Source organism: Rattus norvegicus, chromosome 15, assembly GCF_021556685.1.
Source record: "Rattus norvegicus strain SHRSP/BbbUtx chromosome 15, alternate assembly SHRSP_T2T, whole genome shotgun sequence".
NCBI classification, from domain to species: domain Eukaryota; kingdom Metazoa; phylum Chordata; class Mammalia; order Rodentia; family Muridae; genus Rattus; species Rattus norvegicus.
The window spans coordinates 68426127-68453427 of NC_141548.1; the positions used below are offsets into that span (position 1 = coordinate 68426127).

Genomic DNA, 27301 nt, shown 5'->3' on the forward strand with positions numbered 1-27301 from the left:
GAATGTTCCAGTTGGGAAATTCCAGGGAATCATCCTTACCAAAGTCCACCTCTTAGTCAGTATTTAATATTTAATAAAGCTTGCTTTAATATGGCCTCAAATGGTGGATTTTTTTCCCACTGCTGAATCTCAGGATTAACAGTAGTTAGCACTTAGTAGACACCCCTGATGACCTTTGATATTTAATAATTCTACCCCAGGTCATGTTATTGCCACTTAGGGAAAAAGAAACTAGAGAAATAAGGGGACCCAGGAGTGGACTGGGGTTAGGGGTGGCTGCAAATGGAAACTTTTGATGCATAGACATAGGACTTATATGTCTCCCTTAGAATTAGTTTGCAAAGAAGATGCTAATTCAAAGACATTTAGCTGGCTCCATATTTAATTCTGACTTCAGATCGTGAAGAGTGGAGGAGCAGCTGTGCCTAGCGGCAATACAATCTTATTTCTATAAAAATCTCTCAAAGCTCCATATATAAGTAGGAGTGTAAAAATAGATAATCAAATCCAAATTAAGGCTATTAAGAGCTGATTTACTGTAAAGATAATATAGCAAAATTTTGTTTAGGTTATGGATGTTCACTAAAAATGTGTAATACTTGTTTGCCTAAAATTTTGATTATGTTTTATCTTATTTTGTCACAGTTAAATAGTTTTATCATTAGAGTTTTTAATTGCATATAGTTTGTAAATCTTTTCTGATTACTCTATATCCATTTATCTTAGGAAAAAAACCTTACTGTACTTCTTAATGAAAAAAGAAGCCATCTAAGGAGGATGCAATCAAACTGCAGGCAGATGCGCCATGAGGGGGTGACTCAACAATTCATATTTATAGCCCATGCCACAAAAGGTTAACTGTGCACTTGGTAAGAAAAATACCCAAGGATAATAGGAGTTCCCATATTTGAAAGAGCACTATCTCAGTGCTTTTTTGTACAATCCAGGCATGCACTGTAGGTTATAGAGAAAACAAGACAAAACGAAAAACAAGGATGCCACATCCTCACTACACCTTAAAGCTTTGTGTTGCTGACATTTTGGATTGTGATCAAGTTCTCCAGACAGGAACTATTTGCCCACCATCATGGGATCCTCTCTGGTATGTTCCTTCTGTTCTTTCTCTTGGTCATCCTCCACTGAGTCTATTTCTTGAATGTTCCTTTTTTTGACCTAGAGACTCTTCATTAGACAATGCATTTGATTATACAACACCAGCATTTTCCCGAGGGACTGCAGACAGAGATGTGCTCTTTCCTGAGATCTCAGAGTCGCCCCGCCCCTGCAGCAGTCACATGGTCACTGAAAGTACCTCTTGAATTCTCCCTTTTGATTGTACCTGTCCCTTCAGGCTGTGCTTATTACTCAAATACCAAATTAGCTCAAATTTCTTTGCCTAGCAACAGACTCTCAATGTAGTTCTTCTCTATGTGACCCCTTACTTTCAACCAACCAGATGACTCATGAACCTCTAACTGAGACCGTCAGATTTTCATAAAAAATGTTTTCAAATTTTTTATTACTTTTAACTAACTTGATATTTTCTCTAGGTTTAGAAGAGGCATGTGGTCTCATGAATGAATATATTCTTTCCTTCAATTAATGTTACATATTCGTGACTAATAGAAGAGCCCCTGAGCCTCTAAGGAAAAATCTAATGAAGCCTATATCCCGCCTTCCACATCTGACCCTTTAAGTACAGGCCGGTGGTGACTGACTATCTCCTCCTCATAACAAGTAACATTTAAGGGAGGAGATGAGAAGAGGTTAATTGTACTCACAGGAGAGCATTAGCACTTTGGCTTATTAAATTCTACTTATGTAGGTGGCATTCAGAAACTTGATTTTGCTTCTAACTAAGCATTAGTTGTTCCTTTCAGACCTAAACATAACCATGTCTGTTCAGTCGACATGTTCATCTTAACACCCCTGCTCTGACCGTCAATTCAGCTAAGTACTGGCTACAGCAGAGAAGGCACAGGCATCCTGCCTCATGGCTCTGCCTCCTCTTTAAGAAACCCTTGACAAACATGGAGGACTGATACTGTCCAAAACACTGTCAGAACAGGGCTGTCGTCTTACGCTGGATGGGAACAGAAATGACAGTTCCTCCAGGTTCTAAGGGGTTCAGAACGGCCCTGCTGAGAAGGCACAGAGCTGCTCGGGTGTGTCTCTGCTGTTCAGGCTCGGGGCTCACTTCTGTTTATATGTTGAAACCGTGCCCGCAATGCTGAAGCCAAGTCTGGGTCAGTCTTTTAGAAACTCTGATCTTGTCAAAGTTTGCATATTACACGTATTCTAGCATTTAGTAAATGTTAGAAATTACTACTGGTCAGTCTCTGAATTAGATAGAGTATTGAGGTAGAATGTTTTGGATTTTATTTTTAAGACGGAGTTTCACTGTATATACCAAGCTGCTTGGACCTTGAACTTGAAACATACCCAACTGAATTTGAATTTGCATACTGCCTGAGCCTCCTGAATGTTTAAGCTGGTTAGTTTTTATTTTCAACTCCATACAACCTAGGGTCATCTGGGGCCATGGAAAGAAGCTGAGGCTTGGTACTATGTGGCAGGATTAGAGTCTCCAAAGTAACTCAAGAGGCTATTCATGAAGGTGCAGCCTCAACAGTAGTGGAGAACAGAGTAACTGAGATAGCAGGGCTGTGGGCTGGACAGCAAGAACAGTGGCAGGTGTTGAGTGGAGCTGGCCTGAACAGACACAGGACAGTAAGGTATGAGTTTAACAGATAGGAGACACAGGAAAGTAGAGCTGCCCTTGGAGTCCAGAAGATTGTGAGCGAATTCCAGATGTTCGACACAGAGGTTCTTACACTTAGATTTTGACATAGTTTGATATCATAACTGTGCCTTATTTGTTTGTTTTATTACGGTTGTTTTATTTTTATCTTTAAATATAAAGAATATAACAGTTTTATTTTTATAGGATCTCACAGTTGAGAATTCGGCCTTTTAAAGGCCAAATATTTGGAAGAAAATGAATTAAAATATTTATATATTTTAAAAGGCTAACTGACTTTTAACGTTTACCTGACTTTTATACTGCAATATCAAGAAGTGTTCTTGGGGATAAACAAGAAAGGAAATGTTATGGTTTAATACTGATGATGTATTTGTCAAGTATTGACAAGGGGTGAACTGTATTGGTTGGCTTTTTGACATCTCCCCCCCCTTTTTTTATTGGATATTTTTTATTTACATTTTAAATGTTATCCCTTCTCCTAGTTTCGCCTCCAGAAACCCACTATCTCCCCTGCTTCTGTGAGGTTCTTCCCCCGCCCACTTACCCATTCCCTCCCACCTCCTTGCCCTGACATTCTCCTACACTGGGGCATCTAGCCTTCACAGGATCAAGGGCCTCTCTGCCCATTGATGCCCAACCAGGCCATCCTCTGCTATCCATGCAGATGGAGACATAGGTCTATTCCTATGTTATCTTGGGATGGTGCTTTAGTCTCTGAGAATTCTGGGAAATGTTATGGTTTAATACTGATCTGCTATATTTGTCAAGTACTGACAAGGGGTAAATTGTATTAGTTGGCTTTTTTGCCTTCTTGACATAAGGTGGAGTCGTCTTGAAAAAAATGAATCTTAAATGAGGAAATGTTTCGATTTGATTGGCCAGTGGCCATATTTGTGGGATCTAAGCCACCCATAGGCAGCTGGTTCTGAGTTCTACAAGAAAGTATGCTGAGTAAGCCATGGAGAGCAAGCCCACAGGCAGCTTTCCCTTTATAGCCACTACTTCAGTTCCTCACTTCAGGTGCTTGCCTTTACTGCCTGTCCTAACTTCCATTTGTGTTGAACTGTAAGCTCTAACAAGATATAAACCCTTTCCTTCCCAAGTTGCTTTTGGTCATGGAGTTTATTATAGCAATAGAAGCAATCTAAGACAGTGCAGGAATTAAAGGTGTGTACCTGTATTATTATTATGCTAACCATTAAGTATCAGTCTTCTAGTTCTCTGCACCCAAATCCCATGGGAGAGAGAGCTAAACCTACAGAGAGGCAGACACGCCTGGGAAACCAGAAGAGACTGCACTCTGCGCACATCCAGACGCCAGAGGAAAACACCAAACGCCATCTGGAACCCTGGTGCACAGAGGCTCCCGGAAAGAGCGGCGCAGATCTCCTAGGTTGCTGCCGCCTCGGAGAGGACTTAGGCAGTACCCCACGAGCACACTTGAGCCTCGGAACCTCAAGTAGGACCAACTTTTCCCCTGCAAGTGACCTGCCTGGTGAACTCAGGACACACAGAGGCAAAATTCCTCTAGGACCGGGCACTTCCTGTGTTTACCGGAAGTCCCACACCTGCGGATCCCAGCCCGCAGCAGCTCTCTGCTCCCAAACCCCTTGGGAGAGAGACCTCACCGCCTGATCAGGTGGGCACTCCTGAGGCTGCAGAGCGGAGGAGACCACCAACACTGCTCACCCCTGCCCAAATCCCTGGCCCAAGAGGAAACTGTATAAGGCCTCTGGGTTCCCGTAGGGGAGGGCCCAGGAGCGGCAGGACCCCTGCGCCTGAAACACCGCCGGAACCTGAAGGAAACAGACAGGATAAACAGTTCTCTGCACCCAAATCCCATGGGAGGGAGAGCTAAAACTACAGAGAGGCAGACACGCCTGGGAAACCAGAAGAGACTGCACTCTGCGCACATCCAGACGCCAGAGGAAAACACCAAACTCTATCTGGAACCCTGGTGCACGGAGGCTCCCGGAAAGAGCGGCGCAGATCTCCTAGGTTGCTGCCGCCTCGGAGAGGACTTAGGCAGTACCCCACGAGCACACTTGAGCCTCGGAACCTCAAGTAGGACCAACTTTTCCCCTGCAAGTGACCTGCCTGGTGAACTCAAGACACAGGCCCACAGGAACAGCTGAAGACCTGTAGAGAGGAAAAACTACACGCCCAAAAGCAGAACACTCTGTCCCCATAACTGGCTGAAAGAAAACAGGAAAGCAGGTCTACAGCACTCCTGACACACAGGCTTATAGGACAGTCCAGCCACTGTCAGAAATAGCAGAACAAAGTAACACAAGAGATAATCTGATGGCAGGAGGCAAGCGCAGGAACCCAAGCAACAGAAACCAAGACTACATGGCATCATCGGAGCCCAATTCTCCCACCAAAATAAACATGGAATATCCAAACACACCAGAAAAGCAAGATCTACTTTCAAAATCATATTTGATCATGATGCTGGAGGACTTCAAGAAAGACGTGAAGAACTCCCTTAGAGAACAAGTAGAAGCCTACAGAGAGGAATCGCAAAAACGCCTGAAAGAATTCCAGGAAAACACAATCAAACAGTTGAAGGAATTAAAAATGGAAAGAGAAGCAATCAAGAAAGAACACATGGAAACAACCCTGGATATAGAAAATCAAAAGAAGAGACAAGGAGCTGTAGATACAAGCCTCACTAACAGAATACAAGAGATGGAAGAGAGAATCTCGGGAGCAGAAGATTCCCTAGAAATCATTGACTCAACTGTCAAAGATAATGTAAAGCGGAAAAAGCTACTGGTCCAAAACATACAGGAAATCCAGGACTCAATGAGAAGATCAAACGTAAGGATAATAGGTATAGAAGAGAGTGAAGACTCCCAGCTCAAAGGACCAGTAAATATCTTCAACAAAAACATAGAAGAAAACTTCCCTAACCTAAAAAAAGAGATACCCATAGGCATACAAGAAGCCTACAGAACTCCAAATAGATTGGACCAGAAAAGAAACACCTCCCGTCACATAATAGTCAAAACACCAAACACACAAAATAAAGAATATTAAAAGCAGTAAGGGAAAAAGGTCAAGTAACATATAAAGGCAGACCTATCAGAATCTCACCAGACTTCTCGCCAGAAACTATGAAGGCCAGAAGATCCTGGACAGATGTCAAACAGACCCTAAAAGAACACAAGTGCCAGCCCAGGTTACTGTATCCTGCAAAACTCTCAATTAACATAGATGGAGAAACCAAGATATTCCATGACAAAACCAAATTTACACAATATCTTTCTACAAATCCAGCACTACAAAGGATAATAAAGGGTAAAGCCCAACATAAGGAGGCAAGCTATACCCTAGAAGAAGCAAGAAACTAATCGTCTTGTCAACAAAACAAAGAGAAGAAAAGCACACAAACATAACCTCACATCCAAATATGAATATAACAGGAAGCAATAATCACTATTCCTTAATATCTCTCAACATCAATGGCCTCAACTCCCCAATAAAAAGACATAGATTAACAAACTGGATACGCAACGAGGACCCTGCATTCTGCTGCCTACAGGAAACACACCTCAGAGACAAAGACAGACACTACCTCAGAGTGAAAGGCTGGAAAACAACTTTCCAAGCAAATGGTCAGAAGAAGCAAGCTGGAGTAGCCATTCTAATATCAAATAAAATCAATTTTCAATTAAAAGTCATCAAAAAAGATAAGGAAGGACACTTCATATTCATCAAAGGAAAAATGCACCAAGATGAACTCTCAATCCTCATCTTCGGTTGGTGGATCAAGGACCTCCACATCAAACCTGATACACTCAAACTAATAGAAGAAAAACTAGGGAAGCATCTGGAACACATGGGCACTGGAAAAAATTTCCTGAACAAAACACCAATGGCTTATGCTCTAAGATCAAGAATCGACAAATGGGATCTCATAAAACTGCAAAGCTTTTGTAAGTCAAAGGACACTGTGGTTAGGACAAATCGGCAACCAACAGATTGGGAAAAGATCTTTACCAATCCTACAACAGATAGAAGCCTTATATCCAAAATATATAAAGAACTCAAGAAGTTAGACCGCAGGGAGACAAATAACCCTATTAAAAAATGGGGTTCAGAGCTAAACAAAGAATTCACAGCTGAGGAATGCCGAATGGCTGAGAAACACCTAAAGAAATGTTCAACATCTTTAGTCATAAGGGAAATGCAAATCAAAACAACCCTGAGATTTCACCTCACACCAGTGAGAATGGCTAAGATCAAAAACTCAGGTGACAGCAGATGCTGGCGAGGATGTGGAGAAAGAGGAACACTCCTCCATTGTTGGTGGGATTGCAGACTGGTACAACCATTCTGGAAATCAGTCTGGAGGTTCCTCAGAAAACTGGACATTGAACTGCCTGAGGATCCAGCTATACCTCTCTTCGGCATATACCCAAAAGATGTCCCAACATATCAAAAAGACACGTGCTCCACTATGTTCATCGCAGCCTTATTTATAATAGCCAGAAGCTGGAAAGGACCCAGATGCCCTTCAACAGAGGAATGGATACAGAAAATGTGGTACATCTACACAATGGAATATTACTCAGCTATCAAAAACAACGGCTTAATGAAATTCGTAGGCAATGGTTGGAACTGGAAAATATCATCCTGAGTGAGCTAACCCAAACACAGAAAGACATACATGGTATGTACTCACTGATAAGTGGCCATTAGCCCAAATGCTTGAATTACCCTAGATGCCTAGAACAAATGAAACTCAAGACGGATGATCAAAATGTGAATGCTTCACTCCTTCTCTAAAAGGGGAACAAGAATACCCTTGGTAGGGAAGAGAGAGGCAAAGATTAAAACAGAGACTGAAGGAACTCCCATTCAGAGCCTGCCCCACATGTGGCCCATACATATACAGCCACCTAATTAGACAAGATGGATGAAGCAAAGAAGTGCAGACCGACAGGAGCCGGATGTAGATCTCTCCTGAGACACAGCCAGAATACAGCAAATACAGAGGCGAATGCCAGCAGCAAACCACTTAACTGAGAATAGGACCCCCGTTGAAGGATTCAGAGAAAGAACTGGAAGAGCTTGAAGGGGCTCGAGACCCCATATGTACAACAACGCCAAGCAACCAGAGCTTCCAGGGACTAAGCCACTACCTAAAGACTATGCATGGACTGACCCTGGACTCTGACCTCATAGGTAGCAATGAATATCCTAGTAAGAGCACCAGTGGAAGGGGAAGCCCTGGGTCTTGTTAAGACTGAACCCCCAGTGAACTAGACTGTTGGGGGGAGGGCGGCAATGGGGGGAGGGTTGGGAGGGGAACACTCATAAGGAAGGGGAGGGGGGAGGGGAGAAAAAAAAAGTATCAGTCTTCTAGCACTTAAGAGTTTCTCTCTAGCATTTCAATGACTTGCAGATACAAAGCAAGTAAGGACTGTGTATCACTAAGATACAGCCTTGGCTTTAACATATCTATGCAAAGTGCCTAGGGAGGAATTACTATAGTTGTTGAATATGGTGGATTATTAAGGATAAATAATTCAATTTCTGTCTAGGATATCAAAGCCAAAGTAAAAACATGCACACAAAAGATATCACTCAAATATTTCTGGAGAGGTCTGTACAGGAAAGAGACTGATAGCTGTCTATGTTAAGATTCCACGGCTTCTGGTGGCTACTGGAGATGGAGCGCTTTATAGCAGGGTGTCAAATGTATATGGCATTTGACACTGCGAAGGTCCAAGGGATATTAGTTCAGTTTTCTTTAATTCTGACGTAAGAGAAGCTGTACACATGTAAAGGTAAATATACAAGGTCGGAGGTAGAGGTATAGTTTAAACTGACATTAACAATATACAGCCAATAAAAGACATCATGACAAAAGTTTACAATTAAACTTGTGGGGGCTGGAGAGATGACTCAGTGGTTAAGAGCATGGACTGCTCTTCCAGAGGACCTGGGTTCAAATCTCAGCAACCACATGGTGGCTTGCAACCATCTGTAATGAGTTCTGATGCCCTCTTCTGGTGTGTCTGAAGACAGCTACAGTGTGCTTATGTATAATAAATAAATAAGTCTTTTCAAAAAATTAAATTTGTGGTTTGATACACGTGTGTATGTATTTGTCAGAGTTCTCTTGAATAACAGAACTTGTAGAATGAATGAAAATACCTCACCCTTTCTGTCTTTCTACCTCAAGATCTGGATTAGAATTCATCGTTCTACTTCAAATTGAGCACATTCTTCATAAGAGTGATTTCCATTTTGGAGTTTTAGTTCCAGATATAGTCAGGTTCACAACCAGGAAGAGTCACCACAAGTCTACCCCTTGTCAACCTGCCACACAATCATATCTTGTTATGTTGTGATTAATTTCCAAATAAAAAATAACCAGGCTATAACAATGCCTATCCTATAAATAACTGTAATCACTGTATATTTAATCTAGGCTAATATTACATCAAACATTATATAACTATGCTCTATAGAACCTCAAACATTATAAATTATAATCAGTGGCAACGTCCCATGGACATTCTTTAATTTCTCAAACTTAAATATGATAACCAAACGATAGTCTATTGACATTCTATCACATGATAAAAATGAAGGGAGAAAACACAAATATCTGTCCAAACTCATTCTTAACAAATATGAGAACTCATGCTCATTATAAGCCTCTTTTCTGCAACTAGTCACATGGCCTCAGCTGGTATTTATAACTGTCTTCCTCTTCTACCCTTCCTGTATTTCCCCCACCCCCAGGAAGCAGTACAGCAGGTCTTGGCCCATGCCTTCATTCCTGATGAGTCTGGTGTCCTTTATCATCCTGCTTGCATTAGGCTGTTGTACTTTCCCATGGACTTTAATCACAGGACATGATAGCACCAAGAGAAGCCCTAAAGGATCCCCTGCACTCCAGATATAATCTCTTTTACCTCCATTGTGGAGCAGCAATCTAATTTCCACATGGTACTCTAGATCAATCACCACACTTAACACTGTTATTCCTTTTTTAGCCTGTTGGTTTAGGGGTATTAGAGGCCCAAAATGGCCAGGGAGAAGTTTGAGTTTCCAATTCAATGGAGTGCTTGTTGTGGGTCCCAGCAGGAATGTGCCTGACTTTTGAACCAACATTTCTAGGTCAGCAGACTTAAGGTCAATGGAACAGGAAGCAAAAATTTTCCTAGTGGGTCACTAAGGGTGATGAGTGGAACTATTTTCCCTTCCACCCCTTGATTCCTGGACCTGTGGATCCTGGCTATGGGAGGACTCATGTCACATATTAGATGCTTATGCAAAGCACATACTGCCTTCTTAAGGATCCTGTCCCACCTGCCACCTAATTGTCACTATAAAAGTGTCTTCAAAAGGCCATTCTACCTTTCTATCAGGTCAGTTGCTTTAGGATGTTGGGAAACATGAAAAACCAGTAGATTCTATGATCACGATTATGGACCCTCTGTCTTGCTGTCTTCCCTGGCTAAGAATTGAATTCCTTGATCAGAAACAATACTGTGTGATATTTTCTTTATGTCCATGGAAAATGGTTTGGACAGGAGCATTATGTGCAAGCAAGGCAAATCCATTAACCAGAAGAAGTACCTACCAGCAAGGACAAAGTGTAGTCCCTTCTGTGAAGGAAGTGGTCCTATGTAGTCAACCTGCCAGCAGGTTATTGGCTGGTTACCTGCAGAATGGTATCATACCTGGGATCAGTGCTGGTCTCTGCTATGGGCTCAGCAGGAGCTGTAGCCAGGACAACAAATCCATGTTGTTGAGAACATGTATACCTGTATTTCTGCCACCACAGAAAGCCACTTAATTAATGGGTCCTTTGTGCGATGGATGGCAGACTGGCTGGGGAAAGAGGCCAACTGTCCTCAGAACTGGTCACCTATCTACTTATTACTGAACTCCTGAGCTGGAACAGCCTTTGATGAACATTTATATGGGATAAACCTTTCTTCACACCTTTCACCCATTTGGAGAGCTCTACTTCTCGAGATGTCTTTCTTACCAATTCACGAATCAGCAAGTCCAATCCTTCACTGGCATTAGAGCCTGTTTCCTCAGGATTCCAGTGTATAGTGAAAACTATCTGAGACATCCAGCCCTGTGGACTGAGCAACTACTAGACTCTTGGACTTTCTTGTTCACAGCCAGCCACTGTTGGACTAGCTAGATGCAGCCTGTAAGTTGTTTTAATAAACCTTTCTCTTTATAGAGATTCATTCTATAAGTATTGTTACTGTAGAGAACCCTGCTGACGTTATGCATATAAAGATAAATCTATAAGGTTTGAAACTATAGCTATGGTTTTAAAAACACAATTATAATACATGACGAATAAAAGATATGATAGCAAGAGTTTAAAGTATCAGCTAACAGGATTAAATTTGTGGCATGTTACATATTTATACAAAGCGTATGCACACACATGCAGGTGTGCACGCACGCACGCGCGCACACACACACACACACACACACACACAAAACACATATTTTCTATGATATTTCTAAATAGCATCTGCTTGTTAATACTAACGTAGATGTTACCACAGTGGTTTTATTAAAAGAAATAAGAAGTGGCCATCTTTCCAGAAGAATGCTTCTGCAATCGAAACTGCAGCCTAGCAAAACAGTGCTGTCTAGGGGTTAGATCTGGGAACAAGAGGCAAAGCAGACCAGAGGCTGAGGAACCTCCTTTGAGGCTGCATCTCATTAGCTTCCCTTTATCCCACAAGAGAAACCAGATGCAAGAAGACATCAGCTCCTATATGCGGAGATCAGACACTGGTCACATGGTTGTTTTCATGGTGGTATGGAAAACATTATGAACTTGGACTTTGCGTTTTCTCTGTGAGAAAGGATTCAGTTTGACAGAATGCTTTTAAAGAGGATGCTAGACTTGTTTCAGTTTTGATTACTTTCAACAGAGACACAGACACAAGAGTGCTGAGAAGTAAACAGAATACACAGAATGCATTCTGTAGCCAGTGACTCAGCTAATGCTTATTCTATACCACTTAATGCAGAATGTGAATAGGTTATAATGCTTAAAATAATTACAAAAATAAGTTAAGAATACAACATCAAAAACTATAGCTTCATAAATTGTAAATATCTGGCAGTAGTGTAAAGCATAGAAAAATTAAAAAGTGGGCTCAATGTTGTACTGCAACCACAGATCAGTTGTAATATTAATATTTTTAATGAAAACAAAATTTTTACAAAGCATACAAGTAACTCTAAAATATCATCTTATTATCATGACCCTTTATAAATGAGATTTTTAAGTATACCTGGACTTTTTGTTCATTTGGATTCATTTCACTTTGTCAGAAATGTTTAGAGAAAACAATAAATGTCAATACAAAGTGCTAAATACAATTTAATTGATTATATTAATATTAGAAGAAAGAGTTTTTGATCATTATGGTGTATGTTGTTTGGCTGCTGTATATTCTAGCTTAATTGTCACAATAGCCCAAGCCATTACGATAGTACATTTTAGCATTGGAAGCAGCTTTTCTATAATGAACAGAAACACCACAGTTTATAAGCAATCACGGCTGAGCCGTTACAGCCCAGACATTTATTAATAATAGTACCAGAAGGAGTGGGTTCTCCAAGGCTGGGGAACGAAGTTCCCTTACATAGCTTTTGCCTTCGATTCTTATTTAAATTAAGCTTAGGATGCTGTCATAGTAATATAACCATTGTGCTTAGTGATGGTTTTTCTGTATGATTTTGAACAGGGGCTGAGTTGTTACTATAAAAGGGATATGCCACAAAGATCAATAAGTCTTTTTTCCTAATATTAATGTAATCATTCAATTTCCTTTAGTGATTTTATATTGATATTTACTGTTCCTGTTCCCATTTCTGACCAGATTCAAATCCAAAAAACCAAACTTATTTTTAAGAATAATGTGCATAAGCACAAGACTTTTATTAGTCAAAAATGCTCAAATACTTCTCTGTAATTAAAAGAAGAAGTGTGGCAGTAATTAGAGAACTTAATTACAGCCACAGGACTGTCAGTAGCTCTGTCCTCCCGAGATGTTTCAAGCCTCTGTGGATTTCCCATTCACTTCTCTGCTAAACAAAATCATCTCTAAAGTTCAGGTCCCCACTATTCTCTAGACATTTTACAATTCTGTGCCATGATGGAGTAAAATCAATCATAAGCTAAGATTTCAGATTACTTATTACTCATAATGAACGTCACTTGCTCCAATTCTCTTCTGGTAGAACAGTAAAAGGCCAACTGAAAGCTGGAGCGTACTTTAAAAAGTTGAAAGATCTATTTAAAATTCTGTGACAGATTCCATCTTTCTGGTCATTTCTTAAGCATTCACTGACTACCCAGATGAAATCCCTGGGTTTTCTTACTTCATTAACTATATACCTAGAAGTGTGATACACACGCCTTCTCAGTCACACCTTAATACTCATAGAAAGGAACTCCGGAAGCACTCCCCAGAGTTTTATCCTTCCGATAAAAACGTGTCAGGTTGGTTTTCTGTTAAATATAGCCAACTTTGATAACAACCTCCCTGTGAATCAACAGGATTCACAAACGGTGAACACGGTGTGGAAGCAGAGTCCAAGAACTGAGAACTTGACAAAACGGACACCAAATGAGTAAGAGAAGATGCTTGTAAGACAGACTCACAGACAGGGCAGGTGACATTACGGGATCTTTTAGAAAATTCAACTCCTTGGTCAATATTAGAGGTGAAGATAAGTCACTCAGTTTAAAAACTGTAGCATCATCTCTTGTAACGGCCCATGCGGCTCATCTGTATTTATGGTTCCTCCAAAGGGAGAGTTGAATAGTCTGTAACTGCACTGACAAATAAGGCAGGGGAGAAATGAACACAGGTCTCACTGTTTCACATGTATCTTGAAAGTACTTTAAAGTAGTTACCAGGAAATTGCATTGCACTGGAATGCTGCAGTAGACAACTCTGATCAGAAATGTGAAAAAAGAAAACACTTCAAACAATACAACTGTAACACAACATTCACTTGCGACCTAATTAGAAGAACTGAAGAAGCAACTTCAAGGAAATGAGGTAAGAATGGAAAAGCAGAGCCCGTGACCTCAGAGCGAAGATGCACATCTACACAGCTTTTACTCTCGTCGTTATACTGGAGCCTGAGAACTTCACTAGCAGCACAGTAAAGACCATAGACCAACAGGATAAAAGCAGGTAAGAATAACATGCAATTTATGAATAAAGTTTATTACCATGGTTACAAACTTTGAGAACAGGCCTCTGAGACATTGGACTGAGACTCTGCCGAATATCTGTTAAAAAAGAGAAAAATTAAAAAGTGTGTTTGACTTGAGAAGTAACAGAATATCATGTGATTTTTCCAAGCTTAGGTATTTTTAATGATGATGCCATGGTTCAATGCCCTGAAACACTTGGAACAGTAATGCTCAGACTTGTACTTCATGTTTAACTGTAGGACCCTAACGTCCACTGGGACAAGGGGCATCTGCTTCTTATGATGAGACTTATCACACTAGTCAGGATTTTCTAGGTCCAACACAGCGATTTGTTAATGCACTACTGACACCAGCCGACTGGAGTGCATCTTTCTCTGACATCTGTCTCTGCAAGGGATTAAGCAAACTTAGGAAAGTTAGGAACAATTTCTGCCCACAGCACTGTTCTTGTGACAAATGACTTTAAAAGAATTAAGGAGAGAAACTGCTCTTCCCTAGAAAGTAACGTGAAATAAGAAAAGAATTCACCTTTCAGCTTTGGTGTCCTTTTTCTTCTGTCGCGGAAGGCAGCCCCTGACTGCAAGGCCTCTAGCAGACTATCCATCACTCCTGTCTCATCACCCTCTGTGAAGAGAGATGCAGGGAATTCCATCAGTCCTCGGGGTTACCAAAGCAATGTCAAAGCACACGTGCAAACAGGCGATGGTGATGGCAGGGAGCAAACGGCCAGAACACCAGAACTACACCAGGGATTTCAAACCATGAAAAGATCCAGCTCTGTCCTACTCAGCCATCTTTTAATCAGAGCCATCTCACTAGTCCTTGCGTTCTGTCCGCTAAAGGGGACAGGGCTTCCCAGACTCGGAGTGGAGCACTGTGTTTATAGACCAATGGCACGGAGAGTTTAGATGGAATGTACTTCCAGCGTCTGGGGTCGTCATAAATCATATTTCCTCTCCTAGAAATGAGTTATTGTTTTTAAAGCATCAGACTAGTTTCTAAAAGCAATCAGGTGTGTGGTACAGTGCCTCTCATTATACCGAAGCTGGGTCCGCCAAAACTTACCATAGAAAAACTTCTTGCAAGATTCTATGTGCGAACATATTTGTAGTCACACCCCCCCCACACACACATACATTACCCTGATATATAATTCTTCTGGTAGATAAAATGTGTATATTGTTCTCTGACTTGAGGTAACACAGAATAATCACTACAAACTTTCATGTAATTCATGAAAGTTGTCTTTTACAATCGAGATGGTAAACCCAGAAGTGCTCTCAACAACTTAAAGGCTAGCATTCCTTAGGGTACACGAAGGACTCCTTTGTCCTTTAAAGGAGGTTATTTGCCAGCCTTCTCTGTTAAACTGTATGTCTGGCCTAACAGAATATCCACAAGGGAACATACTCCTTTCCGAAGAACCTTTTTCACTGTTTTCTTTCCTTCCTCTTTTGGAGACAAGATCTCTTTATAGAGAACTATTGACATGTGAATGTGGTACAGTACAAAACCACACTCCTTTACAGTTTATAAACAGATGCATACATATAAATATGTATCAGCCGCTTTTCCATCTGCTCCTACCACACATTTTTAGAAGAGTTAAACCTTGGAGGTGTGATCAAAAATGTTGGGTGAGAATCAGAGTATTTAGAAGTTGTCAATTTACACATAAATTTAATTCTAAAGCATTTCAATGTTTACTGTAAAGTACATAAAATATTTTAGACAATTTTATAGGTAACTACCTAACTAATCTTTAAAAATTTACACTTAAATTCAAGTATATTTCTCCTAAACATAAGTTCATGCAACATTAAACATCAAAGGTAGTTATTAGTGAATGTAAACATTTAAATAAATAAAAGAATTTTCTTTCTTTTTTAAATTTAGCATTATGTTTGCTTGCAAATAAAAAAAGCAGGGAAGAGAAAAATAGAGAATTGGTTTAGGGGAAAGGAGAATGAGGCGACAGCTAAATATAAAAGTGTTTGTGTTGCTCCTGGATTGTAAGACAGTTATAACTGCCTGAGTAAGGCTGGAACTAGATGATCACACTGTATGAACGCTAAGTTATGGTGGACGTTGACTGCACTATGGCCAGGAAGGCTGATCCTGCTGGTCCCTGGGGACAGATGCTGGCAGTTCAGGCTCACGAGGTGACTCACACTGCTGCAGTCTCTGTCTCCGTGACTCTGAACATGCAGCTCTCCACAGTGAGTCTTTCCCACTTTCTTTCCTAAGCTGGCTCCTAGCACCACTTCAGGACAGACACTGAGACCGCCTGAGAGCACGCCCTGCCCTATGTGTGCTTGCTCAGGGCATACGGCACACACAACAGCATGTCATCCCTTGAGAGCTGGGCTGTTTCCTGGACTGCACTATTTATGAGACAGGTAGCTCCTTCCTGGAAGAGAGGAGTAGCTGAGGAAAAGCTCATTCTGGTCTTCTTTTCCCACCAAGGCTGGGTTTACTCTTTGTAGCTCTGGCTGTCCTGGAACTTTCTCTATAGACCAGGCTGGCCCAGAACTCACAGTAATCTACCTGTTCTGCTTTCCTTGTCCTGGAATTAAAGGCATGACTTTATTTTTTATATGTATCACTGAGCACATATGATACCTAGGTTGTACGGATTAACAAGCACTCTCTCCTGTTGGTAGAAGCACATACTGAGGTAGATGTTAAAGGGTGGACACTATCAGAGGAAGAGAGGGCTTGGAAGACGAAATAGCAGAGACAGAGGCAAATGTGCAAAATCAAATGTGTCTAAAGCTGCTTAAATCTTTATACATACATCCTTCTACTATACACCTAGGAAATAAAGTCAATTTACATTAAAAATACAGCCTCATTTCTTCTGTGAAATCGACTACCTGAAATAGTGCCCCAGCAGGACTGAGTAACATATTGCCTCCCATAATTTGTAAATGGAACTTTGAAAATTGCAGTGTTGAGGGAAATGGAGAAAGACAAGTCTGGGAGGAGACATCTCCAATGTCGAATCAATAAGGTGAGGATGGGGAGGAGGAGCAGCAGCTGAGAAGCAGCTGAGAGCATTGGTACCCATGGATGGAGGAAGATTCTTATGAGGAGAATTCTTGGGTTTGGTGGGCTATGATAGTTAGGTGGTTATGGACATGTCTGGAGTGAACACCAGGTGATGTCAGGGATTAAGCTGGAAATTCTGGTCTCAACCTGGTGTGGCATACTATTTTGAAAGTCAATCTCTTATTACAAGTAAGAGTAAGATGGCACCCCAAGGACTTGTGGGACTCCTCAACATAGAGCATGGGAGCGTTGGCCCATACACCATTTTCTTCAGCCAAGACTGAACATTAAAATTTCACACAACCAAGAAAGGATGCATTCTAAAAGTTTCCTGAAGGCTAAAAACTGGCAATCAAACCCAAACAGCTTACAGAGGAGACAACCGAGAATGGGACTGGCTAGACTTCTCGATAGCCCACCGAATGTGAAAAGACAGGAGGTAAATGATTTCCAGCTTCTGAAGAGAATTATTTCCAGGTAATCAATAGGTCAGTTTTCAGTCAGGTGGGAACAGAAAATAGACATGCTCAGACAATGCAGTCATCCAGACATGATTTCTCAGAGACAGCAAATATGATATGGTTTGGATCTAGAATTTCTTCAGAATCCACATGCTAAAGGCTTAGTTGACATAGCTCTTGGGAAGTGATTGGCTCATGAAAGCTTAAACCTTAGCAATGGATCAATCCATTGATGAGATATTTGATGAACTATTGAGAGGTGATGAATGCTTAGAAAATGGGACCTTGTTGATTTGAGGGTGTGGCTTTGGGGCTGACAACATGCTCTATCTTGCCCTGTCATCCAAGCTTCTGGTGACCATGAGATGAGCATTGCTGTTCCACCCTGACCTGGAGTTGTTCTTTACCATGGCCCAGACACGACAGAACCAGTTGATAATGGATTAAAGTCTCTAAAACTGAATACCCAAAGAAATGTTCCCCTGTGTCTTGGATATTTTGTTAAAGAAATAGAAGGCTGAATAACACATGATGCTCTGTCAAAATAAGGAGTAAAAGCAAAACAAAAAACAAGGGGGTGAGAGGATGAGACACAGAAGGGAGAAGACAGCCAGTGAATGTAAGAGGATTCCCAGGGTGCCCAGGAGCTCAGCCCAGAGCAGTCTGCAGTTTATGGGAGAGGAGACAAGCTGTGTGGAGGGAACAGGATTAAGATCTGATGTCTGCCTACTTAGAAAATCAACCATCATGTTTATACAGATCTATTGTAAGAAGTTTAAAAAATCGGAGCCAGATAAATGCAAATCTTAAGCACTTTGTTTTTAGTTTACATTAACTTAAAAATAAACAATGTGACAACAGTGGCCATAGCCTGCAGGCTCTCACATCAACAACACTGTTATCCTTAGAAGGAGAGCCGTTATGAAGTGATTAAGTGATGAAGAGGAGATCAAATGGATAGGGACATCGCCCTTAAAAAGAGTGTTGGGCCATTGGTCACCCCACCAACACCATGTAGGTTTCAAAGGAATAAGGTATTATTTGTGGAGAGGAGAGAGAGCCCTTTGCAAAAACAAAACTCACAGAAGCTCTGATTTTAGATATCTCAACCTCAAAATTCATGAGCCAATATCATCTCTCCTACATACAAATTATCATATATAAGGACTTCTGTTATAATAGCAACATGTACTAAGGAAACAAGGAATATATAGAATGGGACAATTTTATAAGTGTTGGCTCTTCTGATGACCATAAACTGTGCTGTGATTATATGAAAGCTAACAGGGCAAAGGCTGGTGGGTGCCAGGAAAGCACAGGTGGGCAGAGAATCTTGGGAAACAAATCCCCAAGCCACTTACTAGGACCCCAGTCACATGTAAAATGAAAACCGCCATCTAAAAAGTGACTTTCAGATTCCTGAAAATGTACAGAAGAGTAAAAGATGAAGACACTGATTTTTAGCCTAAGGCAGTCACTTGTCAGAATGAGGAAAACAGTTCACAAAGGGTAGGACACCTTGCAGTGGATTCTGGGTCAGAAACCTGAGCACATCCTAGGGGAGGGGCAGTCAGCATGGAGCATGGGGCAAATGGCTAGTGGCCCAGAGGTTTCCTGGACACACACACCTTAAGGAATGGCCTAGAGAATATCAGAGCTGCTGGAAGAGGGAGGTTTATCTCTGGGGTCAGAACTTTATCAGCTGGATTTCAGGAGGCTAACGAACCACCTGGAGACATCAGACTTGAATAGAAAGAGGGCAGAGGGCCAGAGGTGAGGAAGGAGATGCTGCAGACAGGCAGCTCTCCAGCAAGAAAGCTGGCTAGGCCACGCTGAGGAGTCTGGCGTTTATCTTTATGAGTGATGACGAACTCCTTTTAATCTAAAAAGCATTGCCATTATATTTCTACTGAGAAAAGCACTCTGTGTGACAGTCACCTCATGGCTTGGCAGAAAAGGAGAGACATGGTTAGGGGTTCAGATGAACTAGAGGTGGTGACAGTGAGAGCTGGGAAAAGAAGAACAGAAAATTCTTGATGTGCATCCAAGGGGCTATTGTAAACAGAGATGAGGCTCAGTTTCAGGTTGCTGGCTTGGGCTTCATGATGTACACACGTAGCATTCAAGAAAAACGAGAACATCTTTTGTAATAAAAGACATTGAGCCAGGAAAGGAGCTTAGTTTGGGATGTATTGAGATGTCCTAAGATAACTAATTGTTATTAAAAACTGATGAACGAGGTTACCCAACTGATTAACTTACAAGGGCCACAAGGAAGAATATCCATACTAGTGGAGTAGTAATGCATAGGTTTTTGATACAGATGTTTTATATTTGAAAACTAGTTCTCTGCAAATCAATGGACTTTCCTTTCATCCTCTCTCCCTGCCTGCTGACCCCCAACTCTCAAAGGAATAGAAAGGCATTCACTTCACCAAGTTAGTGTAATCATCAAAGTGGATGGATAATTTCGATTGCAGAGTGCCTGGCACATGGGTAGAACTTATTAATAACTAATTTTTGTTCAGCGGTTATTGACATTACAGTAAAGTGAGAGCCTACTTAAAGAGTATGCAGAAAGGAGCTGAGGGGATGTCATGAACCCAGCTTGAGTGCAAAGAGGGCATGAGAAAGCAGTGAAGGTCCTCATGTCCTCATTCTGGGGCCATTTTCTGCTGTTTGTGGTGTGTGTGATAGGTAGCTTTTTTTTTTTTTTTTTGTTTCTTTCTGTCTAAACTTGTCATTGTTTTAGCATCCACATTCTTTAAGTTTCACAACCTCGGAATCGTTTTTAAAAAAGTAAGTGATACAATTTTAAAGCCTACCTTTTAACAAGAGACTAGGGATGGAAAATCCAGTGTCCTTAAAGACTGTTTATAAAGTGTGCTACTACACAAACTTTACTGGCTCACGTTTAATGCAACCCTCAAGAAGAAAACAAGAACACATGGATGTTACTCTAACATGCCTTCATGAATTACTGCTCTGTGCAGCTGTTTAGAGAGAGGTCACATGGCTTTTCTTGGCACAATATCTCAGCCCTTAACCATCTAGATTAAAGCAGAAAATACTATTTAAGCCAGACAGCAAAAAGGCAGGGATAACTTCAAATGAAATCTTTGAACTAGTTTTAATACAGAAGAAATGCTGAAAATTTGAGTCAAGGGATGTAGAGAGCCAATTTTCATTGGAACTTAACTGACAAAGAGAAACATCAGAACAGATAACTTTCATACTGCAAACAACCACCAACCATAAGCAATGAGATCTGGGGATAAGATAAAGTATAATAGTTAAACTGTTCCATTTTCTTTTCCTGTATTCATTATTTGTCTAATGTGAATGGGTTGGACATTAGAAGCAAAAACTATAGTATTTTCTAAGAAAAGTCTCATCCATCCTGAAATTGACCAGTACAAAGTGTTATTAGTTCTTGTGCTTGAGTTTCAGTCCTGATTCTGGCCATCTTCAGCCCTTCTCACATCTATGAGATGGGTTCTATAATAGAATTACCTATTGTCAGAATTGAGTTAACCTGTATAAAGACCATGTCTCCACCTGGGAAGGTCAGATCCACATTAGCTGTTATTACATTTAATACTATGACTCTCCTTGTTTGCTGATTGGGGCATGTAACAAATCCATTCTCAACCATCACCTGATCCCCTGTCCCCTTTAACTAGAAAGGCTAGAAAAGCTAAGGACAAGAAGCTGAAAACAGCCAACTTCCCCAGACACCCTGCCAGCAAAGCTAGAGTGGCCATGTGAGATGCACTGCTATGCAATGAGGCATAGGAGACATCTGGGTGGTTTCTAGACATACACAGAGTACATGTCCACAACTATTATCCCATTTTTCATGGACTCGAACTGTGGCGGTTATAACTGCAACTGTAGAATGCTGCCCCCTTCTGGCAGTCAAAATATTAACACTAATGGTAGGTTTACTTGTTCTGGGAAATACCTGAGAATATTTGTAAACCTAAGTGAAAAATATTTTACAAATACAATGAAATGTGTAAGTCACAATCATCACGTGATGGATTACATCTTATCTAGATTTTAATTTAGATAGTTTCATGATTTAAATTAAGTTTGCAGAGATTACAATTATAAAATAATTGATCTCGCAGAAAGTTTTACAACTCTTAGTTGTGGGTTTGAGTGTGAGCATGGGTTATGGGTGTGTTAGAGGTCACTTGCGGGAGTCAGTTCTCTCTTCTACTGTGTGGGTTATGGGGATAATAATTATTTTGTCAAGCTTAGTGGCAAATAACTTAAACTAACCATAAAGGATCGTTCGTTATGTGTGCTTTTATGTCTCAATAACAAAAGTCATTTTTGGATATTATAAATACATATGGACAAACAAGTTAACAGCAATATAAATACTGCATCAATAATGTAGTCATGAGGAGGCCATATACCTATAATATCAGCTCCATATATAATATCTATATATGGAGTTCATATCTCAAAAAAATGCTAAAGTGGTTTATGAGCCTAAGGGAGGTGATTGGTTTAGGGAAAGCCCTCCCGGCCTCCACTACGCACACAGAGAACTACAGTTAGCTAGAGAATGAGAGAGCACGGTAAACAACAGTCTTCCCCAGGAAAGAGAACAGGCTATCCAACAACAGGGAGTCATCCCTCAAATCACACATGCAAGCAATATTATACAGGCCCAAGCGGGCTATACTTAGACATATATATTTAAGTACATATATATATATATATATATATATATATGTAAAAACTATTAATAAAAAAGGCCATGGATTTGGAAGAGAGCAAAGAGGGATATACAGTAGGATCTGAAGAGAGAAAAGGGGAGGGGAAATTATGAGGTTATAGTATAATGTTGAAAAATAAAAGATTATTAAACAAGAACCTAAAATGAAACAAAAGTCTCCCAGACTTATAAACTCAGACTTTACAGTACACTCACATGAGAACAGTGTACTCTGTAAAGTAATGTTGCTTTTTATTTCCAAATTTATAATTAAGTAAGAAAATGATTTTGGGATAATATTTTGTTTACTGCATATGAATATCTAGTAACTGTCTTCTGAATATTTTAAAGTAAAACTTTATTTTCAAAATAAAAAAAGTCATAAACATATTACAGCCCATGACTTAGTAGGACTCGTGCAACTAATGTATGAATTTATAATTATAAAATATTACATTAAGGAATTAAATAGATGTATAAAGATTTGAAAATTCTTCCATGTGCATGAGGTGTCCCTTCTCAAAGAAGTCTCTTTCACAATAGAGCCCATCACAGAAAACCACAAGTGGACACAATGCAGAGATCAATTGCACCATGAGGAACCTAAGCCCAGAAGATACACCACAGCTACTGCTTCTGTCGCTCAAGAAACAGCACTGAAGTAGGGGCAAACAGACTGTAAAATGTAGAATCCCAAAGGTCTGCTGGGAAACAGTCTCCTAGAAATCCTGCAAACCCAAGATTGGAACAATGGCAATATCAATGGACATTATTAACCCAGAAGGGACTAATTCCTTAGGGCCTCAGGCCTAGACAAGGAACTATAGGCGAGTAATGACTGATGGGAGAAGTAATTTATCCCACTGTATAGGTTTTCCAATGCAAAGTAGTCAGCCTTGAAACCATGTGCCTGCCACCAACAAAAAACGGATTTAGTAGAGTACATTTGCATACAATTTGCATACAGGTAAACTCGAACCATGTAGTAACAACAATAATAATCAGAGAAAAAGAAGGTATCAACTTAAGGATTGAGGACGCAGGAGGGAGTCAGAAGAGGGCAACTGGGAAGGGCTGAGTTCGGAAGTGAGTAGGTGATACAGTTCTATTTCTGTTAAGAACACCAATATAGAAGGGGAGGGGGAGGGGCTAGGGGGATGTTGGCCCGGAGACCGGGAAAGGGAATAACAATTGAAATGTAAATAAGAAATACTCAAGTTAATAAAGATTAAAAAAAAGAATGCATACAAAACACACACACACAAAAGAACATATTAAAAATGAAATAAAGAACCTTTCTAGGTAAGAGAATTTCTAACCGTATTTTCTCAGAACACTTGTCCCACAAGAAGCCTGTGTCTGAATGGATACATTGCGAGTAAAGGTAAGAGCAGATGGTTCTGTGGTCAAATGACTTTGGACAGCAATGTGTCACATGCATGGGTTTAGGTGACACCTATCCAATGTGTCATGAGAATGAAAAGCCCATTCATGCTAAGAGTAGTGTTTCAAATCAACAGGGGATAGCAAGACTTCTAGTTCCTACTGTCCTGACAGCAATCTGCTCACCTTGCTAACCACATCAAAATCAATTCCAAGTAGATCACACATTACAACTCTAAAAGATCAATCTGTAAAAACAGAGCACATAGAGGGAAAAATAATTTTCATTAGTTCTAGAATGTGAAGATCTTCAAAGAAAATGCCAAAACACAAAAGTCATATAAATATCTAAATCTTGAAAGACATACTATACACTAAGCCTGTATATGAACAATAAAGGATGAACTGGAAAAACATTTGAAGTGAGTTATCTCATAGGGCTGAATGTCATAAAAACAAATGCAACTCAGTAAGGTAATGGCCAACAAATACCTCAGCAGATAGTTCATTCAAGGAACCATCCCTTACAGTCATTCATCTGTAAAACCCCAGAATTCACAAGTTGAAATCCTAATCCCCCAAGTAATGGTGCAGAAAGGTGGAGCTTTGAAAGGTCCAAATCCTGGGACTAGGGTTTCATTGAGGGGGATTAGTCTGCTGAAAACACCCAAGTGAGCCTTTTTGCTGTCCAGCACGGGGACACAGATGGAGGACATCACTATAAAGCAGGCAACAAGTGCTCCCCATACACTGGATCTGCTGGTACCTTGATCTTACAGAACTCTGACTCCAGCACTATGGGAAGTGAATTTCTGTACCTACCATGTTACTAAAGTATGTATGGTATGCCATTTTAGGAACCTAAGCCTATACAAAGGTGAACCCCACCATCTTTTTTTCACAATTAAAGATATTCCAAATAAATTAGTGGGCGATCATTTTCATTTATGTGTATGTTAACATGTATGACATCAATATTAGAGAATGTTAGGGGCAGAGGATAAATCAATATTAGAAAGTGTTGGGGCAATGGGAGGCAGGGGAGCTGACTAGGTGGTTAAGCACTGGCTGTTCTTCCAGAAAACTCAAGGTTTAATCCCCAGCACCCACACTATGGCTCAGAAGCACCTGTAACTCTAGGTTCTGTGGTTCCAACACCTCCTCCTGGCCTTCATCAACAGCAAGCATACAAGGATGCATCAATGCATGTAGTCAAAACACACATGCACATGAACATTGAAAAAATCTTTAAAACAAACCGAAGTGCTTGGGAGGTCACTTTACCCATTGTTGTTAAAAATGAATACAGTCTCTTTGAAAATTAATTTAACAGTGTTTATCAAAGGTATAACTGCATGCCATATGAAAAAGTGTTTCTGTAAGAAAATCATCATACATATACAATTCCCATGTATGCAAAGAATTTTGTTAAATAACATGCAGTATTATACTGCTTATAATTTCAGGAGGCTAGAAACACCATGAATGCTCATATGGAAAAGACTAAATGATGATACCCATTTTCCACATTCATAGATGTATGAAAAAGTAGTGAAATATATTTAAGTCCCTCCCAAAGCATAGCTAATCAAAATGAAGGGCAGTTATTTTATCATTGAAGACACTGAACACAGATTTCTCTGATCATTCGTAACTTTGTCATTTGAAAAAATGACTTTTTTTCCATTTGTTTTTATAATTACCACAGAGTGATAAAGGGAGGAACCAGTCAATTTCCTAGTGATTAATTGTTGTTAAAATATATGCTTATTTAAAATGACTAAAGTATTGTGCTCTTAGGTGTTCAGATCTGATGAATGTATTCATTGTGACCCACTCGAGCAATCAGCAGAGAGAGCAAAACTTAGAAATCATCCGTCACTGACTCCCCGGTAAATACGCTCCCTCTGTGGACCATGTGTGTGGTACAGGGTCCAGGGTGCTGAGCAGAGCCTTCTGTTGCTGATGCAGAGTGCCCTGCAATAAAATAGCCTATCAATATAAACACGCACATGGCTATAAAATGGTGACGATATTTAACAAGCTACGACACACACAATGCTCCTATGACTCTTTAATGAGGAAGTAACCCTGAGAGGATAAGGTTAATGACAGTGTGCCACCACTTCTGGTAGAAGCTTCATCTGTCACCAACACCTTCACCTACTCCTAGAAGCAAGCTTGAGATGCTTGGCAAACATTTACTTCCCATTAAAGTGTGTTAGCATAGACTTGGGGTTTGTTTTACTATTATTTATATTAGTGAAGAGTTAGAAGAAGTCTTCATATTTTTTTTTTAACTTACAAAGTTGTTGGACAAAGAATGAAGAGATTTCAGACGATGAAAATGCTCAGTTCAACATCAAAGATCGAAAAGAGCAGAAGGGCGGAGCTAGGAAAGGGTATCAGTAACTTCACAGGAGAAGCTGAGCTAAATGGACAGGAGGCTCTGAGGAGCCAGCGGGTGGGGCTCCAAAGGCAGGAGGCCCAGAGGGTCCCTGACAGTCATGCTCTGACAGCAGCAGATGGCCTGCACTGGAGGAAGGGGAAAATAAGGTCAGGGAGGCAGGCTGCGGGCGCCTGGATTCAAGGCTGAAGAAGTGCCACCGAGTATTTTTGAAAGGTGTGAAATAATCAAGACTGTACTTCTCTGTGATTAAAGCTGGCATGGTGTGAAGGTGTCAAGCCTGGGTGGCTGGGGAAACGGTGGTATCATTAACCCAAAATGAGAACATGAAAATCGGGTTTTATGTGGAACATGATAAGTTAGGTTTTAAATGAATTGATTTTGAGGTGCTGGCAGAATATTCAAACTGTTTTGTTCGGGAAGGAGTGGAAAATATCAAACTATGAAGTCTGCAGTTTAACTCAATTCTACAAATAAAGTGCTCAGTACTAAGTGAACCAGCCCTGAGATGCTGTTCTTTGGGACTTAGCACGGGACAGTAATTTTCATCCACAATTAGTAACTCCCTGCTCAAGAATGAAGCAGAGTGCTGGCCCCCTGTGTTGCACAGTGGCAAGAGGGATTCCAAACCCCAGCTGTGGCTAAGTGAGGATTTCTGGGATCTCATTTCACACACTTGTATATTTAAATTTATGGTTAAATGTTTTGTCTTTAAATCAGTGAAGCCCACAGAAAACATAGTAAACACTGGAGACTTGTGGATCAGCATTTCGGGTTTCCAAAATGTTCTTGGTTAAACCTACCTCACTATCGTCAATCTTACCTAAACAAAGGAATTTATGACTTCCGCTCTCCAGATCACTGCTAGTGTGACTGTTTGAGCAAAGCGCTATAAACACCCGTTTCCCTTTTGCTTTGTTTCTATGGAGATTTATGGATTTATTCTATTAAAATATGGTGCTCCTTGTCCATGCCTTATGCAGTCTGATGCAGAAATCCTAACATTAGTATTGAGAAGTAGAGACAGTTTTAAAAGTCTTAATTGCAATAACAATAATAAATTTTTTTAAAGAGAAGGAAAAAGGACATTAAGGCAAATCTGAATGAGTAGCAAGTGGCAGTGGTAGGAACTGACATGCTTCAGAAGCCACAGAATAACAAGAATGAAAACCGAGACAAATGAACTTTCAATGAACTCATTAACAATTACAAATGAAAAACTCTGGAAGGCAAAAATGTACTCAATTCTCTCAAGAGAACA

At 40.4% G+C, this 27301-nt stretch overlaps 1 protein-coding gene across 2 annotated transcripts in view; it reads right to left on the reverse strand.

Moving 5' to 3' along the window:
* Positions 1-27301, reverse strand: part of Diaph3 (diaphanous-related formin 3) — a 459706-nt gene that overhangs the window by 97489 nt on the left and 334916 nt on the right. For both annotated transcript variants that reach the window (XM_087585391.1, NM_001305172.1), the window contains 2 exon segments: positions 14535-14630; positions 14022-14081 (listed from right to left, as the gene is read on the reverse strand). In XM_087585391.1, coding sequence (XP_087441517.1) covers positions 14022-14081; positions 14535-14630 — 156 coding nt within the window.